General features: G+C 41.6%; 1 protein-coding gene across 1 annotated transcript in view; it reads right to left on the minus strand.

Annotated features, from left to right (window-relative positions):
- Positions 1-20,884, minus strand: part of UTP20 (UTP20 small subunit processome component) — a gene marked incomplete in the record, with an annotated part of 2,478,305 nt that overhangs the window by 1,545,305 nt on the left and 912,116 nt on the right. Inside the window, 1 exon segment of the mRNA XM_044087776.1 lies at positions 13,494-13,570. Coding sequence (XP_043943711.1) covers positions 13,494-13,570 — 77 coding nt within the window.

Here is a 20,884-nt window from a genome sequence, read left to right on the forward strand (position 1 = left end):
AAAGCTAGTGTTGGCTGAATTTTGTTATTTGCTAGTAATTACAGGTGTGGGGGTAGCCACATTCAGTGATTTCCTGTCCTTGCATATTTAAACTGGTGCATGTGAAATAATTCCTGCTTTAAAACTTCAGCTTGGCAAGCTAAGAACTTGGTTATATTCAACTGGACGTATAAGAGAATTTAAGTACCTTTTTATGCACTTTTCTTTAAAAAATACAGTATTTAAATTGATTTAAACTGTGTATGAAGGAGTGTTGAAGGAATTTTTAACTGGTTATTCTGCTCTTCAGTAACTTGAACTAAAAGCTAGTGTTGGCTGAATTTTGTTATTTGCTAGTAATTACAGGTGTGGGGGTAGCCACATTCAGTGATTTCCTGTCCTTGCATATTTAAACTGGTGCATGTGAAATAATTCCTGCTTTAAAACTTCAGCTTGGCAAGCTAAGAACTTGGTTATATTCAACTGGATGTATAAGAGAATTTAAGTACCTTTTTATGCACTTTTTCTTTTAAAAAATACAGTATTTAAATTGATTTAAACTGTGTATGAAGGAGTGTTGAAGGAATTTTAAACTGGTTATTCTGCTCTTCAGTAACTTGAACTAAAAGCTAGTGTTGGCTGAATTTTGTTATTTGCTAGTAATTACAGGTGTGGGGGTAGCCACATTCAGTGATTTCCTGTCCTTGCATATTTAAACTGGTGCATGTGAAATAATTCCTGCTTTAAAACTTCAGCTTGGCAAGCTAAGAACTTGGTTATATTCAACTGGACGTATAAGAGAATTTAAGTACCTTTTTATGCACTTTTTCTTTTAAAAAATACAGTATTTAAATTGATTTAAACTGTGTATGAAGGAGTGTTGAAGGAATTTTAAACTAGTTATTCTGCTCTTCAGTAACTTGAACTAAAAGCTAGTGTTGGCTGAATTTTGTTATTTGATAGTAATTACAGGTGTGGGGGTAGCCACATTCAGTGATTTCCTGTCCTTGCATATTTAAACTGGTGCATGTGAAATAATTCCTGCTTTAAAACTTCAGCTTGGCAAGCTAAGAACTTGGTTATATTCAACTGGACGTATAAGAGAATTTAAGTACCTTTTTATGCACTTTTCTTTTTAAAAAATACAGTATTTAAATTGATTTAAACTGTGTATGAAGGAGTGTTGAAGGAATTTTAAACTAGTTATTCTGCTCTTCAGTAACTTGAACTAAAAGCTAGTGTTGGCTGAATTTTGTTATTTGATAGTAATTACAGGTGTGGGGTAGCCACATTCAGTGATTTCCTGTCCTTGCATATTTAAACTGGTGCATGTGAAATAATTCCTGCTTTAAAACTTCAGCTTGGCAAGCTAAGAACTTGGTTATATTCAACTGGACGTATAAGAGAATTTAAGTACCTTTTTATGCACTTTTTCTTTTAAAAAATACAGTATTTAAATTGATTTAAACTGTGTATGAAGGAGTGTTGAAGGAATTTTAAACTGGTTATTCTGCTCTTCAGTAACTTGAACTAAAAGCTAGTGTTGGCTGAATTTTGTTATTTGCTAGTAATTACAGGTGTGGGGGTAGCCACATTCAGTGATTTCCTGTCCTTGCATATTTAAACTGGTGCATGTGAAATAATTCCTGCTTTAAAACTTCAGCTTGGCAAGCTAAGAACTTGGTTATATTCAACTGGACGTATAAGAGAATTTAAGTACCTTTTATGCACTTTTTCTTTTAAAAATACAGTATTTAAATTGATTTAAACTGTGTATGAAGGAGTGTTGAAGGAATTTTTAACTGGTTATTCTGCTCTTCAGTAACTTGAACTAAAAGCTAGTGTTGGCTGAATTTTGTTATTTGCTAGTAATTACAGGTGTGGGGGTAGCCACATTCAGTGATTTCCTGTCCTTGCATATTTAAACTGGTGCATGTGAAATAATTCCTGCTTTAAAACTTCAGCTTGGCAAGCTAAGAACTTGGTTATATTCAACTGGACGTATAAGAGAATTTAAGTACCTTTTTATGCACTTTTTCTTTTAAAAATACAGTATTTAAATTGATTTAAACTGTGTATGAAGGAGTGTTGAAGGAATTTTTAACTGGTTATTCTGCTCTTCAGTAACTTGAACTAAAAGCTAGTGTTGGCTGAATTTTGTTATTTGCTAGTAATTACAGGTGTGGGGGTAGCCACATTCAGTGATTTCCTGTCCTTGCATATTTAAACTGGTGCATGTGAAATAATTCCTGCTTTAAAACTTCAGCTTGGCAAGCTAAGAACTTGGTTATATTCAACTGGACGTATAAGAGAATTTAAGTACCTTTTATGCACTTTTTCTTTTAAAAAATACAGTATTTAAATTGATTTAAACTGTGTATGAAGGAGTGTTGAAGGAATTTTAAACTGGTTATTCTGCTCTTCAGTAACTTGAACTAAAAGCTAGTGTTGGCTGAATTTTGTTATTTGCTAGTAATTACAGGTGTGGGGGTAGCCACATTCAGTGATTTCCTGTCCTTGCATATTTAAACTGGTGCATGTGAAATAATTCCTGCTTTAAAACTTCAGCTTGGCAAGCTAAGAACTTGGTTATATTCAACTGGACGTATAAGAGAATTTAAGTACCTTTTTATGCACTTTTTCTTTTAAAAAATACAGTATTTAAATTGATTTAAACTGTGTATGAAGGAGTGTTGAAGGAATTTTAAACTGGTTATTCTGCTCTTCAGTTATTCCCACCCACCCGCCCTGTTTTAGTGGCATTGAAACTGCCCGCCCCTCAGCCTGCCTCTGGGCCCATCTCATTTGCTCACTCAACTGAGTGCAGTGAGATCATATTCTGATTTCAGGCACTCCTACTGTGTACAAAGAGAGCATCTGGGAAATAGAAAAAAAAAAATTAAGCTTATTTCCTGCCTTTCTTGTTAAGTGGTACAGACTATTTGTAGGCTTCTGAGCCCCCAAGCCCTTCTGTGTTTGAGGGAAGCCTTCTAGCTTGTTTTTTTTTCTTGTAACTAGCCAGTTTTCTAGTTTCAGCACTCAAATCTGTTTCTTTGATCTCAGCACTTGTTCAGAAAAAAAAAAAAAAAAATTTCATCTGCTTTTACTGTACTTGTGTTTTTACCTACTTCTTTTTACTTTTGCATCATCTTAAAATACTCAATTGTATTTATTACTGCTTGGTGTAACTCATTCTAAGCCTTTTGGTTTAAACACTTGGGCTTCGGACCAGTTAGTTGTTTTGCACTGAGAGGTTTGTGGTCTGCACTGTTGTGGCAGAACAGGTAGCTTACATCCTTCTAGGTTGAGAACTGCTGATTGAGGGCTCAGTGTCTGTTATTCTAAAAGTGTATTAATTCTGGTTTAAGCACTTGGGCTTTCAAGCCAGTTATTTTACATTAAGAGGGTTTGTGGTCTGCACTCTTGTGGGAGGAGAGGCTGGACTCTGCCCTTCTGAGCTGGGAATTTCTGGTTAAAGGCTTATAGTGCATGCATATCTGAACTGTTTCTTACTGAAGTTGGTGCGCCTTGTTTGCTGTGGCATAGACTGGATTCGGGCCTGCTGGATCTAGCTTTGTTTGTGTAACTTGAGCACTAATCCAGACATTCTCTAAAGTATTCAATGGTATTTATTACTGCTTGGTTGTAACTTGATTAAAGTGTAGCTATCATTCAAGTCTTTTGGATTAAGCACTTGGGCTTCAGACCAGTTGTTTTACATTAGGAAGGTTTGTGGCAAGCACTGTGGTGGCAGGACAGGTAGCTTTCATCCTTCTAAGTTGGGAACTGCTGATTGAGAGCCCAGTGTCCAAGTGTATTAGTTCTGGTTTAGGCACTTGGGCTTCAGGCCAGTTATTTTACATTAAGAAGGTTCGTGGACTGCACTCTTGTGGGAGAAGAGGCTGGACTCTGCCCTTCTGAGCTGGGAATTTTCTGGTTAAAGGTTTATAGTGCCTGAATATTTGAACTGTATCTTACTGAAATTGGTTCACCTTGTTTGCTCTAGCATAGACTAGATCCAGGCCTACTGAATCTAGCTTTGTTTATATACTTGTTGTTTGTTTGCTTGTTATTTCCCTGGAAGCTAATTCACCTAATACGCAACTTCTCAGCGCTTCTGTGGATCACTAGTGATATCTGCATTGCTTACTGTACTTATTTCCTTGTTTCACTTGAAAGAAAGTTACTGTTTGTCGTTTTGCATTTAGTTACTTGTATCACATTGCACTCAAGTTACCTGGCACTTGCTCACTAAAGCAATTATATAAGTCAGCACTAAAAATTAAAAGCACTACACCCTCACTCCCCAATGGCCCTTGTTTTCAATTAAGGATTTCCCAATATTATTCTAGCATGTCCAAAGGTCAGTTGTCAATCTCCTCTCGGTCCAGCTGGTGAATCTGGGAATCTTGAGGCAATGTTATAACTGCCTCATGTACACAGACAACCCTCTCCTCCTCCCACATAACACAAATACTTGCGAGAGATGCAGCTATTTAGCCAAACTGGAGGCTGAGCTCTCTCAACTCAGGACTGGCAAGACCAGACAGGAGGAGAAGGCAACTACACACACCACAAAACCAGCCTCACATAATGCTACCACTCCACTGAATCAAACACATAAACACACAAAGACATACTCGGAGGCTCTGAGTAAAAATTTACCTAAACAGCAGAGGCCTCCAAAGCAGACACCCAAACAACTGCTACCTCAAGACACCCCACAAGCAACACATAAATCACAAAAGCAGTGTGCAAAGCAGTCACAGCCCTTAAGGCCAAATACAACACCAAACATACTTGTCATAGGTGACTCCATAGTCAGACACACTGGCGTCCCACTCACCAGGCTGAACAAGGAGAGGGTCACAGTAAGCTGCCTATCGGGCGCTAGAATCCGCCACATAACACAAGCACTCGGGTCACTCCACAGCAAGTACAAATATGACACAGTCATTGTCCATGCTGGTGTGAACGACCTGAGGCATACCTCCCTGGACTGCATGAAAAGAGACATAGAGGAGCTCTCTGATTATGTAGCCCAGGCAGGTATGACCCTAACCCTGAGCAGTATCCTTCCTTCACCAAGAATGATGCCACAATATAGAGACAAGATGATCAGCTTTAACAATTGGCTTAATGTCTGGTGTCATTCAAAGGGGATCCAGTGTCTGTCTGCCTGGGATGACATGCTTGACAAGCCACGCTGCTTCGCAAGGAGCGGCTTGCACCTGTCACCCTGGGATTCGGATATTGGCTAAGGCTCTTGCCACCCCCATAGTGCCTTTTTTAGGCAAGGCTCAAATTTTAAACCTACCACCCTAGAAAACAAAAATGGGAAGAAATTGAGGGTAATGCTGCTCAATGCCAGAAGTCTAAATCTCAAAATGCACGCACTCGAGGCCCTTCTCAGTATGGAGAACATCGATGTCTGTGCTGTAACTGAAACCTGGTTCAAGGCTCCTGAGAGCACCCCGGCACTATTAGGTTTTACCTCATATCATGCGTTCTGGCCCCGAAACCCGGACCACTCCACAAAAGGAGGGGTGTATCCATATTCATAAAGGATACTCACACCTCCAGGTTGGTGGCAACGCATGAAGCTTGAAACCATCCAGGTGCAACTAACAATAGGCAAAACTGCTCTACAAATTGTAGCATGCTACAGGCCACCCTCTCAAACTCAGGAACCCCACACAGCCTTCCTGAAGACACTGGAGGGTATAAATGTATCTCCAAACACCATCATATTGGGTGACTTCAACTACCGAATATAGACTGGGAACATTACTCAAGCCCTAACTTTCTAGCCCAACGGTTCCTGGAGTTCATAAATTCAAATGCCATGGAACAGCTAGTCACTGTTCCCATGAGAGGAGAAAATATACTAGATCTCATTGTCACAAACATGGGGACAAAATGCTCCACACCGAATGTATATCCCTCATTGGTGAGATCTGATCATAAACTAATCTCACTGGAAATCCACATCCCGCCCCCACTCCAAACAAAAAAGACCATAGTGAAGAACTTCTCTAAAGCAAACTTCACACTACTCAAGACTGGTGTGGTATCCTTCAAGGCCCCTGAGTCAGAGGAAACCACAACCCAAGCTGGAAGCCCTTACAAATGCCTTCTATGAACACCTCCAGGACTGCATGGATCAGGCAATCCCAAATAAAACCAAGACTCTCTCCACAAAGGGCAGGCGTCCAGTCTGGTGGACCCCAGCCATTAACAAACTTTACAATAAGAGGAGAAAGCTATTACATGATAGAACAAAATCCATAAAAGGGAAGTCACCCCTGATCATTATTAGTAAAAAATACGAGCACTCATAAAATCAACTAAGGCCAATTTGGAGAAAAATTGCCATGGATTCAAAGGACAATCATAAGGCCTTTTTCAGCTATGTTAGGAACCTGGGTGGAAACTCACAGATATGCTCAGAATTAGTCCAAAATGATACAAAAATCACTGAACCCACAGACATTGCCAACATACTGGCAGACAGGTTCAGTGCAAACTTCACCCCTCTCCCCTAAAGGAGAGATAACTATCCCAGCCGAGTGTAGCCTCCCGGACATCTCAAATGCGCAGGTGAAAGCTGCTCTCTCTAAAGCTAAAAACACAGCATCAATGGGACGGATGGTGTCCCCGGCTGTGTGCTACACGAGCTAAATGAGGAATTAAACCCGCACATAAGGCAGCTGTTTAATCTCAGCCTTACCACAGGATACGTGCCCAAGGAGTGGCATACGGCAACTGTGGTCCCACTCCACAAAGGTGGCGCCTCACGGACCCTGGTAATTACCGCCCCATAAGCTTAACAAGTCTAGTCTGCAAAGCTATGGAGAGGATCATAATGGAGCTCATAAACAAAGATATAGGGGACTTGCAGACATTGGACCCGACCCAGTTTGGCTTTGTCAAGGGAAGATCATGCCTTTTGAACTTGGTCGACTTCTTCGAAATAGTCACCAAGGCCATTGATGAGGGAAAGGCAGTCCATACAGCCTACCTTGACCTTGCAAAGGCTTTCGACACAATATCCCACTCGGGTATTGTAGAAAAACTTACCAGCTTAAATGTAAACCCATATGTCACAAGATGGGTTGCAAACTGGCTTAAGGACAGAACCCACAGGGTTAGAGTTGCTGGCGCTGTGTCAGACTCCAAGCCGGTCACAAGTGGTGTCCCACAGGGCTCGGTCCTTGGCCCCCTATTGTTTGGCATCTACTTCTCAGAAGTACAGGCCAACATGGGAGGACTTTGGCTGACAAAGTTTGCAGATGACTGCAAACTGGGCGCCATAGTGGAAAGTGCATCGGACACTGATATCCTTCAGAAGGGACTCACGGAAACAGATAGCTGGTGCCAGAGCCATGGCCTGAAGTTAAACGCCAAAAATGTATAGTCATACCCTTCGGGAAAAACAAGGTAACCCCAAGCTACCATATAGGTGGCAATCCACTAAGCACAGAAGAGGTTATCAGGGACCTGGGGACCCAGGTTGACAGTGGCCTTTCTTTTGACACTCACATTGCTAAAGTGGTTAGAAAGACCTTCTACATTGCCCACCTGATCATGAAGGGATTCACATCCAGATCTAGTGAGGTCATTGTTCCCCTGTACTCTTCACTTATCAGACCAATGATCGAGTACAATGCCCCATTCGGGATGTATCTCACCCGACATCTGCAGCAATTGGAGAGACCCCAAAAGTTCCTCACCAAAAGGATAAAGGGACTCCAAAATCTGTCATATGCTGCCAGATTGAAGAAACTCCAGCTCTATTCAGTCGCATACCGTCTGCTCAGAGGTGACATGTGCCTGACATACAAGGCCATGTCCAACCCGGAATTAATGGACATGCTCCACCTCAAAAATCCAAATCCACCAAAACCACTAGAGCAAGCGACTTAAACCTTAGCACGGATATAAATAGGGCGTGCTGGAGGGATAGATTTATCACTCAGAGACTCCCTATGCTGTGGAATAAAATCCCGGTCCATGTGAGGCAGAGCACCTCGCTGACTCTGTTCAAGAGAAATCTAGACCTGTGGATGGGAGATCGTAGGTTTACCCCGGGAATCATCTCTGGGTCACTGCTGGACAGAGGCACAACAAACTAATGGGCACAGTATTTTTTCATATAAGGGGTGGCGTAAGCCACAATAATTTGGGCTAGGCTTATAAATGCCTTAGGGCAGATAGCCTAGTATAAACCTATGAACCTATGAACCTAAGGGGGATCCTTGTAGGGCTAAAAGAGGTGGAAGACAGAAAATAGTTGAGTGTGTGATCACCCCAACCTCAGGATAGTAACAGTTCAGGAACAGAAGGTTGAATGGAGGGAAATATTACTGCAACAGAAAACATATTCCAGCATCTTCACGTAACTGCACTATGTTCCTCTTTCTGGTCAATGTTGCAGTAGTGCTTTCTCTCTGGATGATTCCCAAAGCATACAATGTGGGGCAGTTGGCCCTATGAAGGAATGGATTGTAACTGCCCTTGTGGCATGGCTGTGGAAAAACTGTCCTGGCTCTGGAGGAAATACAGAAAATGTAATACTTGGAAAAAGTGTGGAAAGATGATCATTTAGCTCCATCCAAATAAGCCCAGATACCAAACTCTCTAAAGAAAGCTGCGGTGCTGCTGTTGCTTTCAAAGTGTGTGCCCTGACATGTTCTAGTACAGCTTTTCCCTAGACCAATAGTTAAGCCTGGAAAAAAAAGCAAGAGTAATATGGGGTACAGTATTCCAAAAACATTCAGGAGCAGGGAGAAATTGGGAAAATATAGGCAAGACAGTCAAGATCCATATGGCATTATACACCAATTAAATGCCACTGTCAACACAGGTAAACAAGACCATTACAAATTTACATGTAATTTGATGTGGAGTTAGCAGAGTGCCATAAATGATGGAGAATGCCATATCAAATAATTCTGCTGTAATCAGTCAGCACAACGAGGGGGGTAAGTGTGAGAATCTGACAGCTGGAAATTTCAACTGCAGCTGATTTTAAGGCTAAGGTTCCTACTCGAATGTTTTTTAAACTGATGTGAACACAACAGCTAATCCAAGAAAGGGCGCTTTTCCTGTAAACAGAAAACAATGACACTTCTCGCATTACCTTCCCTCTCTCTTTTTTTAAATATTGAGGTTCCTTGCTGTGCTTGGAGCAGGTATGCCCCTGCTCCCTACCTCTGCTGTCTCTGCACCAAGACTAAGGGACTGCAGATCCACAGTTATTACTCATACTTATACATGGGTTTACACAAACAAGAACACAAAATGGTCAGGATGTGAAAATATGAAGTTAACATTTGCCTAGCAAGAATGCCTACCAGTGTAACATTTGTGGGTTATCAGGATGATGAGAAAATAAGACTGACATTGTGGATGGTGACAAACATCCATGTAGCTAGCAATCAGACTGAACAGTAAAAGAAAGTGCATCATGATACACAGCTTCTAAATCATTAGCATATAGGTAGGTGTGTGTGCGTCTGTGTGTATACACACACACACACACACACACATACATCACAACATAAAATTAATGCTTTCATTTTGGAAAAAAATGAAAATACACATTGAAAATATATCACAAAAGGAAAACAGTTTATTTTTGCGATACATAACTCAAAACCCTACCACTACATTCAGACATAATGTGTTTGAACAGTGGTAATGTTAAGGAAAAAGTTTCTGAAAGGTAAAATGTAGGGCTGGCATTGGCATGCATTAGTAAGATGGGTGGGACTACACAAGACACACTACACATACAGCATTAAACACATTTCCTCCGTAACCCTAACCCTATCCCAGAAACACTTACACACACTCCCAGCCTATCATGAACACAAGCACTATATTAAATCTATCCTCTACCATGCTCTTTACTCTAACCCTAACCTGGAAACACTCCAACTCTTCTAATATTGAACATTATGGTATGTTCAAAATGTTCGGCATTAGACCCAAAATCAAACCCACAGTCAACCAAACTACCACACACCATAAAAACATATACATCTCTCAGTACTGATTCTTTTAGCATCAAAATTACTTACCCAAGACAGTTACACTCCATAAAATTACCATATGACAAACTGACGACCAACCAAACATATACACAAATATACACACACAATTATACATGCAGTATAAAGCAACAGCAGCAGCATCTTAGCAAAGGAGGAAAGGGATGGGGGAAGAAACCAAGCAGTATGGACAGCAGTACTGAATATCAACACTCCCACAGTATCTTATTTCAAGAAACCCTGTGCAGTGAGAAGAAACGTTAAATACAGTGTGTCAAAAGCACCCCGAAAGGGTGGAATGGGGTTACTGAAAGGAAGAGAACCTTAGGGAAGTATGCTCAGAAGCACAATCCTCCTTCAGCACATACATACTACTCACGGAGTGAAGGTGTTTGGCAGATGTATGCAACGACGAGCAAGGGGCTGCAGCAAGTATGTCCAACATGGGAACATTACGGAAAGATGCACTAGAAGCACCAGCCCTGTGGTTAGGTATGCCCTGCAGTCACTTTGACCACACAGCTATAAGACTGCTTGTGACAAAATACAATGCAGCTGCAGGATCCCTTTAGTACTGTGATGGTGAACCTATGACACGTGTGTCAAAGGTGACATACCATGACATTTTGGGTGACATACCAGCATTCACCAACTACGATGGTGGTGCTGCGGTAGCGTTGTCGCCTCACAGTAAGACGTCCTGTTCGAGTCTCAGCTAGAGCGTCTTCTGTGTGGAGACATGCGTGAATGGGCGTACCTTCGTTGAAGGTTGTGCGTTAGGGCCGGCAACTCGGCACATAAAAATCTACTGCCAATCATTAGCGGACCGGAGTTCTGCTGTGGCGTCCCCTAACCGGGAAAAGCTGAAAGACACCAAACAACAACAACCACCAGCATTCACCAACACCCTAGTTACCAAATAAACTTCTTTTACATTCATTTCATTGCTCTTATGAAGTGCACTGAATTAATTTGTGCCAGGAGCCAGTTCAACAACACTGCTTGCACAGGTAAGGAAGTTATTAACCTCAAAGACTATTTCAGCATACTGTCTTGATAGAATCTGCAATGAGCACTGGTGACACTGTTTTCTCTTCATGGTTACACTTCTGCAAAGGGCAAGTAGTCTGCATTTCTAAGCATGTGCTTTTATATTCCTCTCAAATGTCCTTCTTAATCCTTCCTAAAACTGGTGACTTTGTACACTTAATGACAATAATTTTATAGCCTTATTTTAGTTCAGAAAATGTATATTAATTCACATTCATTTTTGCTGTCAGTGTCTCAAATTAATAGTACTAGTAGCTTAAATTTCCCATGTCTTTTATTTCTAGATTTATCCCTGATGTTTTGAGAACTATGCTTTTTAATTTTTAATTTATTTATTTTTGTTTGGGAGGGGGCACACTCCAGCAGAGTCAAAGCTAGGCATTTTCTGAATTTTTGACAAGCGAAGCCCAATAAGTTCGACATCACTGCTTTAGTAACTGCATCCTCTTTAGCAGGGAAAAAGGAAATAAACACCTGGTCCATCTTCTAACACTCATGGATTAAAGGAATGTCAAAGTGTAACTGACTGTAAACATCTGTGGTATCATGGACCTACTTACTCTTGGGTTTCAGCATGTGGAATCAAACTTTAGAAGCAAACGGAGACTGGTTAAGTGATAGAAAAGAAGGTGAAAAAGCAATCCAAAGATAAAAAAAAGGTTCTGTCTCAAGTTAACCAGTCCTCCACTTCAAAACAAATCACAAAAATAGTAAAAACAGCAGACTGGATCACAGCCTCACTGTGCAGGTTAAACATTATTTAATACAAACTTAAAACACCATATAAAAAGAAAAATGCATATAAAACAGGGTAAGTGCTTTCACATCTACAAACCGATGCTTCATCAGACCATTTTTAACCTGCAGAGTGAGGCCGTGTTCCAGTCCGCTTCATTTGCTGTTCAGGTGAAAAAGAAGCCAAGGATTTATCTAATGAGATCTGGATCTTGCTGAAAACAAAGGTGGTCTTTCTATACACAAAAGCTGAGTGAGGCCCTTAATCCACCAAACTGAGATGAAGATCAGTAATCTACCAAAACGAGGTGAAGAGCATCTCTCCAGAAATCAATTTCAGGTCCAATGAAGTATTTCAAAGTGTGGTTGCAAGAACCACGTTAGTCATGAAGTTTTAAATTTCATAGAATAGAAAGGCTGTATAACAGGACAGATTTGAAGGAACTCTGCTTAAAGAAGCAGATAACGGTATTTTTTATGGATTTACTTAGTTTGGTAACTGTGACAATCCAATTATGTTTAATAGCTTCAATAAAGACCCAGAATAAGAAGTTCCACCACATGAAAATACATTATAAAAGACTATTAGAACATACACAAATAAGAATGTATAAAGTAAAAACGACTCTTCTACTGTCGACTTTTATTAGTTTCATGGGCTAACTGCAATCCAATAAAAGACAGTGTTAATAATATTCATGACACATTCTCTTCTTTGTGGAGTGCTTCCTGGAAGAAGGGGGGTAGTGCTTATATTCACACTTAACAAGAGGACAGATGGTGATTTTTTTGCATTCCTCCCTACCTGATTTTCAGAAAATTTCTTGGGGCACAGTGATGACAGCAAAGACATTCTTAAAGTCTTGGCACAAATGCTACAGAGCGCCTGGACTTAAACAGTACAGATTTATGAAGAATCTTGTCCTAAATTACCACTTTGACACCTTTTTTAAAGATTTCAGTGGTTTTCTTTTGCAAAGATCAACAACTGTGAGAATTAGAAGGGAAAATCTAATGTGTGTGTTATCTGAATAAAAATAAAGCGAGTTCTAGTTCAGGGAGTACAAAGGCTTGATAGAAAGAAATGCCTGAAATTGGGAAGGACTCAATGGTATCATCAAGAAAAGCCTTAAAAGGCTAGCCAGGGAAAGAGCTGCTTGTGAACTCTTGCTGAAAAAGCACAACCTGCTCTGCTAGAGGACTGTCTAGTTAAAATTGAGGCCTGATGAGAACTTGCTAATGGAGAGCGACTCAAAAAGAAATCTCCTCAACAGATGTAATATCCCATTATTATGACTCAGTGAAGCTCTTTAATTCCAATAACAATTGGTTTCTTCTAGTTCTGCTTCTGAAAAACTTGAAAATAACTGGACAAGAAAAATTTCCAGTCTTAGATTTATGGACATTACAGAAGATAAAACTGTGTGAATTCTGAATTCATAGCTAAAAAAAGATCATTTCTGGGCAGAAACATTTCTGCAAATCAATCATTTTTGAAGAACACATGTTTTTTTATAAGTTTATAGCAACCAAACCCGAAACAATTTCAAACCACCTGGTGTTCCTTCTAGCACGCTTAACTAAAATTTTCAGTTTAACATGAAATGTCTTAAACAATTCCAAAAGTTAAGAGCAAGCACTACAAAGAAATGTTTACATAAGGTGCATACTTACATAATAAGTTCAATAACAGGATCCCAAAGATGACTGAAGTTTATGTACAACATTGCAAGTAAATATCGAAGTGGAACCTGTGAAAGTTATTGCAAAATCATTAAAATACAACAGACATGACAAAGCACCGGAATATTTCACAGGAGAGGAAAAAAACAATTCATCTAAACTTCACATTTCACTTTAAGAATGATTTAACCACAGAAATTACTTTAACCTGAAACAAAGGGCAAATTACCTACAAAGGCACTGCCTTTCTTTCTTTTACTACACTTGATTCTGTCTCAAATGCCTTAAGTTCTGACTTAAATTTCTGCAATGTCACATGTAACATTTATGGCACTAAGAAATCCATCCTTCCATCAACCCCTTTTCCCATTCTGCACATGGGGTTGTGGTGTCACAAACAGTGACAATCATCTAAAGCCAAGGTTTAAGTTGACATGTGGCTAGCCCTGTTGCAGACGTCCTTCTGCACCACACACGCGCGCGCGTGCGCACCAACCCTCATACCTATGGCCGATTTAGTGTGCCCAATCAGTCTTTGGAATGTGGGAGGAAAATCAACCAGTAATGAATTACCAGACAATGTTCCAATGTTGAAGAGACTTCGCGGTATGATATCACCCAAGGTTAAGCAAGACTTAAGCCAGAAACAGCAACAAATACCATTAGGTATACGACAGGCACCAAGTGATGCCTCATGTGGTAGTACTTCGGCAGAAATATGTAAAAGTTTCTGAAATCATAAATTCTGAGCAAAAAAAAAAATTCAATGACTTTCACCTTTTAACCAACTTTAAAAACTGCTATCCCATCCACTTCAATTCAACTTTGTAAAAAAAACAATTACCTCAAAGAATTGTGAAAAAGGTACCTTTTTCACAATTCTGAATTTCAACAACTCCCCATTTTCAATTATAGCTACACAGCGTCATTTACATGTGATAGAGTGCATAAGGCAGACTGTGCACAATGAAAAGGAAGGCAAAGAAGGAAAGAGGGAGATACAAAAAAACAAGAGGACTAGTGTGTCATACTGTATAACATATTTATACCAACAAATGGGGAAAAAAAAGGAAACCCATTTGCCACACCATAACAATGTATGCATTCCCCAGCTGGTCACAACCAAGATAATCCCCACCACAGAAAAATGCAGGTCTGGGGAACTATGTGCCATCAACCATCCTGAAAATGAAAATATATCAATTTTAATTCTAGATGGAACTTTTTAGATGGAACTTTTTATTTATTTTTTTACTGACCTCAACTCTGGTTCTCTGGTCATCAAAAAAGAAGTTATGTACTCACCATAACGTTCCATCTGAGTAGTTAGACTTCATTTGTCATCAACCTGTAGGATGTCGGATCCGGACCTGATCCAAAATGGCAGTTTTACCAGCATCTGATCTGAGCTTCAAGCTCCTCCCCTTACCCATAATACCCCTCCATCTGCTTCCTTCCCTCAGATCGAGTTTGCTATACCACTCACATGAACCTGATCCAAGAACCCTCATGAACAAAGAAAGATAGGAGAGCCACAAAGGCGCTATCTCCTGTCTGCCAAAGCAGAAAGTGCAAAGAGGTGGTCAGGGGGAAGGAGGGAGGGACAGGTGATGACAAATTAAGTCTAACTACTCAGCTGGAACATTATGGTGAGTACATAATTTCTTTATCTGAAGTAGTTAACTTCATTTGACATCAACCTGTGGGACAGAGTCCCCAGCTACCAAAACCTTGGGTGGCCGTCATGGAAGGATATTTTGGAGCACCGTGGAGCCAAAGGATGCTCTCCCTCTGGAAGCCATGTCCAATTTATAATGAGAAATGAAGGTGTGATATGAGGACCAAGTAGTCGTCGAGCAAATATCGTCCAAAGACACTCTAGACCAAAAGGCAGCGGACACAGCCATGGACCTGGTAGAATGGGTATTTATCCTGCCATGAGAGACATACTTTTATCTTTATAAACCTAAAGGATGCAAAGAGAAATCCATCTGGCAATAGCTACCTTAGAAACCGATTTCCCAGAAAGGGCATAGCAAAGGACACAAAATGGTCAGACTTGCGATGGGCTTTAGTACTGTGTAAGTTGAAACGTAGCTGTCTATGCATGTCTAAGAAATGCAATCTATATTCACCCCTGTTCTGAAAATTTGGAAAGAAGACAGGTAAAGTGATTGATATTTGTTTCCGAGGCCACTTTAGGCAGAAAAGAAGGATTAATACAAAGTGAAACCCAGTCTTTATGAAAGATCATATAATGGAGGTTTTACAGTTAATGCTTGGAGTTCTGACACTTTCCTAGCAGAGGGAATAAATACTAGAAAAGCTGTCTTCCAGAATAAAAATTTCAAGTCCACAGATGCAGCAGGCTCAAAGGGCGGAGCAATCAAAGCTTGTAAAACTAGACCAAGGTCCCAAGGAGGGGTAGGATCTTTAACCGGGGGTCTTAAAAGAAAGGTATCTTTAATAAAGGTTTTGCAAAGTCTGGAGGAAGCTAAACAAGCCATGTTCTCACCTAAATGGAAACTGGAAATAGACACCAGTTGAACCTTCACTATAGATGAGCTGGCACTCTGCTGAAAAATGTATGCAAAGAACTCAAGGACCACTGGAATAGGTGCTGTGAACAGGTCCAAATCCCTCTGAAAAGCCCAGATAGAAAAAAAGCTTCCATTTGCTACAGTATATTTTTCTAGTGGACAATTTATGAGGTGTCACCAGAATAGTCTTCACTGGGGAAGACAGACCAGGAGTCCTAACAATCAAGGGAACTGGAGCAGCCAAGCTGTGACCTTCAGACTGCCCAGGTCTGCATGAGGGAGCCGTTTGTTCCAACTCGGTCTGTCTACTGGAGGGCTCAGGATCTTATTGGGGCGCCTGGGGATTGGCTCCACAGTGTCCATCTCCTTCCATGCCCCGGTGGTAATAAGGTTAACCAAGGGATCCGTGGGGGGGGGGGGCACCCAGGAGGTAGACGGGCCCATGTCGAAGGCCTCCAGGAACACAGATTTGTCGAAGAAGGTTTGGGGATGGACCAACCCCCATGCTGGCACAGGATTTCCATGATGTCTCCGAAGAAGACATCATCGGGGGTGATATTGGGGAACCTTCCCCTTCCTCCAAGTCAGTATCCTCAGTGAGGGACTCTGTAGAGGAGTCCAGGTGCCTCCTTTTACATGTTCATTTGCGAGGGATTTCTTTGGTGGGACTCTACGGAGAGGGCTCGCAAACTACTTATGGTCCCTCGAGGGGAAATGTTCTGGGGCACATTAAGCACGGGCTGTCCCTCTATGGGCAAAATGGCTGAAGACACACCCAGAGGTGAGGGAGTCAGAGCAGAATCCAATGAGATGGTCAGGGGCCTCGACCCCCTGGAGAAAACCCTCTCCACCACATTGAAAGTCGAGGGAGAGCGAGCCTCCTGAGAAACTGGCAATGAAACTGCTCTCTCTGGATCCGGCGTGGGGATCTGAGCTGAGCCCGACAGAGCCCAGATTCCGAGGGGTAGGCTTTGACCTGACAGCTTCAGAGCCAAAGGAGAAACACCCAACCCCTCGGAGCAAACGCCCAGGCATCGGCTCCGAGAGCTGCTCAGGTCCGAACCAGTCGGATCCAACGTGCTCAATGTAATTGCTGGCATTGAGGTACACGGTACCATTGGCGCCAACCCCCTGACTCCGGGACCTCTCGGATCCAAGAACTCTGACACTGGGAGACAGACTGGAGAAGCAGATATAGAGGCAAAGAAGAGAAGTGAGCTCGCCCCTCCGGAGTGAGAGGGGGCTGGTAAGACCCCCGTCTGAATCTGGGTGCGAATAAACCTTTGTATCATTTTGTCCATGTCCACTTCAGATAGACTTCTGATGGAACGCAACAAGTCCACCGACACTGGGCAGGAAGGTCGGTGTACAGAGGTCCTGGAAAGAGGTGTAAGTTCCTCCGGCTCCAATGAAAATCTTGGCAATCGGAACCAAGGAGAATCTGGCCTGGAAAAAGATGTCTGTTTAGGGGGAGGACCCACTGGATCTGATCGGTCCGGGGATCTCTTTCTCCCTTTCTCTCTCTCTCTCTCTCTGTCTTTGCTCCTCTCTTTTTTTGACTCCCTATCCACAGGCCTCTGTCCAGGAGGTTGATTCCCGGCTTGGGAGGGAAAGGAGGAGACAGTGGCTGAAGTTGAAGGAGTGGTCACGGCTGTGACCGCAATGGAAGAGGAGGCAGCCGCCTCCGTAGCAGGGGAGGTCCCTTGAGGATCAATTTTGCCCTACAATCCTTTAGGGCCCTGGGGTTGAACCCCGCACAAATAGAACAATCCGAAGACACATGGGCTGCCTCCAGACACACCACACACAGAGTGTGGCCATCCACTGGGGACAACTTATGGCCACACTCTGTGCACTTCTTAAAGACCAGCTTGGCCTGCTGATGTGCCATACCAACACAGAAGGTACGATGTACCAAAAAGTTTAAACTAAAAGGGTTTAAACTAAACTACCCTACCCCAACACTCACACACACTCACTCACAAGGAGGGGGAAGGGAGATAAGGCCTGTACTACCCACAACACAGAAAACAACTTTTTTTTTTTTTAAATGGGAAACGGGACGCGAAACGAGAGGAGGGAAGGCAAAGGACAGTAGGAAACTTACCTACACTAACAGCAACTCAAACACCCACAAAAACAGCAGAAAAAGTGCCTACCACACCTGGAGCACTAGACCACGCTGTTTGACAAAGCCTCAGCAAACAAGATCTGGGAAGGAAGGAGATGGAGGAGTATTATGGGTAAGGGGAGGACCATGGAGCTCAGATCAGATGCTGGTGAAACTGCCATCTCGGATTCGGTCTGGATCTGACATACCACAGGCTGATGATCAAATGAAGTTAACTACTTCATAACAGCAGTTAAAAGTGCATATCAGGTATGATATTTCAAAACATACTAAATAATTACACAGAACATATCTGGAACAATCCATCATGACAATTGTACCATAAGCTAGGCCATAATGCTGAGTCCAGTAAAAAGGAGAGGGACAGACTATCCTTATTTTTAGCCATTTTACAATTATGTTCCAAAAGGAAATGGAACAAAATGATTTTAGGTATGAATAAAAGAGATTACATCAACCATATAATTTCTGTACTAAACACAATGTTATGAAATTTTAGTCTCTTAAAAATGAAAAATATATTTTTTTCATTTAATCAAGTCTTGGAAAAATGAGGAGAAACACATTCAGTGAATAACACTATTCTAGGAGACAAGAAAAAAACAAAAAAAAAAAAAAAAAAAAAAAACATAGCTTTGCAGGCATGGGCAGGAAGATGACCTTAAGGTACTTGCAAGGATTTGGTGTCACTCTCACCTTCGTGGTTGTTTTACTGCTGTAATGCCTTGTGTGGTTTTGCCATAATCTATTCAGAGTTTGTGAACATTTTTCCTTTTTTCTGTTATTTTTCATTATGAAATGCTCCACCTCCGTGTAATTTTCTATGGAACGCCCTCTAGCCTTTAATGTCACACAAGAGATTTCACTAAAGTCAGTTCAGTGTGAAAGCAAATCTGAGCTTTTTCTAGTGATGGCACTGATGTCCAAATTGTTGGTTTAAACTTGGATGGTAAAGTTCTCTGAATCCAAATACACATATTACCTATACCCCCCCCCCCCCCCCGCTCTTTGGCATGGGGGTGACATTTGGTACATTTCAATTATTCTGTATGTAATGTAAACTTTTTTTAAAAGAAAATTACAAAATTGTATGCAAGTACAGTTTACAAGGAAACAAAAGCTTATTGGTGACATTATCTGAAGGGTGACAGAGAAAGGGTGGAATGATGAGAGACCTGGGAGTAGATCGCAGAGAAACTGTGATGTGCACACAGGAGTTATGTATGAAGTATTGCAGTGGTAAGCATGTTGAAGTCCCATGTGTGAGTGAAAACTCAGTCAGGGACATTCTGTAATATTTTGGACAGCTGAAAGATGCACAGCCCAACTATCATATCCCAGCTTGGATGACTCAAAACAATACATAAATAAGAATTTCCACAGAAGCAAAAAGTACAGTTGTGTACCTACCATAAATGTAGATGTTCGAGTGTATTCACTGTTGCAGTCATTACAACTGGGTTATCCTGCTGGCAGGCTACCCGCAGTCGGCCTGAACTCCAAAGTCCTGGTCCAGCGTCGGTTGCTGTCGCCTCCTCCCTGACATCACTGCGCCAGGGGTATAAAAGATGCAGCCGATGCCATTTTCTTCAGTTTTTCTTACCCGAGATGTCAGGTACCCCCAAAAAGGTAGGCTAATTTATGCCAATAAACATGCATGCAGTAACACAAAACTCTATGTTCATCTACAAGCAAATACACCACAATAGGTTGTATAGAATAGAGAAGTACAGATAAGACCAAGCAAAGGAAAGGGGGATGGTGGGTGGGTAACCTGGACTGCAACAGTGAATACACTCGAACATCAACATTTATGGTAGGTACACAACTGTACTATGTTCATCGTGTTTCACTGTTGCAGTCATTACAACTGGGTTGAATCCCAAAGCTAAGGTTGGGCGGCTGGGGCTAAATAGGATTAGGAGAGGCTATGAGGCCCTGCAGAACTGCAATGGCAAAGCCTGCTCTGGATTTAGAGTAGAGAGGTGAGTGATAGTGCTTTGTAAAAGTGTGCACTGAACTCCAAGTTGCAGCCTCTAAGATGTCTTTGGTTTGTACTCCTCTGAGAAAGGCTGCTGAAGTGGCTGCTGCTCTGGTTGAATGTGGCCTAATGCCCTTAGGCACTGATTTGCCATGCTGTGAATAGCAGAAATGAGTGCAGTGGCCTATCCATTTTGAAATAGTCTGCTTTGAGATAGCCTTTCCTTGTGACCCTGCAGCATATGCCACAAGAAGTTGTTCAGTCTTTCTGAAAGCTTTGGTTCTGTCCAAGTAGAAGCGTAGCTGCCTGTGAATGTCCAAAGAATATAAAAGTCTCTCACCCTTATCTTATGGGTTTGGATAAAAGGTAGGCAAATGAATTGTTTGATTCAGGGCGACACTGGACACTACCTTAGGCATAAATAGGTTCATAGGTTCATACTAGGCTATCTGCCCTAGGGCATTTATAAGCCTAGCCAGAGTGTGTTTGGCTTTTGCCACCCATTTTAAATCAATTTTGCTATGCCCTTTTTCGAGGTTAGTATACTGTGCCTCTGTCCAACAGTGACACAGAAGTGATACCCGAGGTAAACCTACAATCCCCCATCCACTCATCGAGGTTCCTCTTGAAGAGAGTCAATGAGGGACTCTGCCTAACCTGGACTGGGATTTTATTCCAGAGTGAAGGGAGCCTCTGGGTTATGAATCTGTCCCTCCAGCATGTCCTATTT

This window comes from Protopterus annectens, chromosome 11.part0, assembly GCF_019279795.1.
Source record: "Protopterus annectens isolate FY-2018-M chromosome 11.part0, PAN1.0, whole genome shotgun sequence".
NCBI classification, from domain to species: domain Eukaryota; kingdom Metazoa; phylum Chordata; order Ceratodontiformes; family Protopteridae; genus Protopterus; species Protopterus annectens.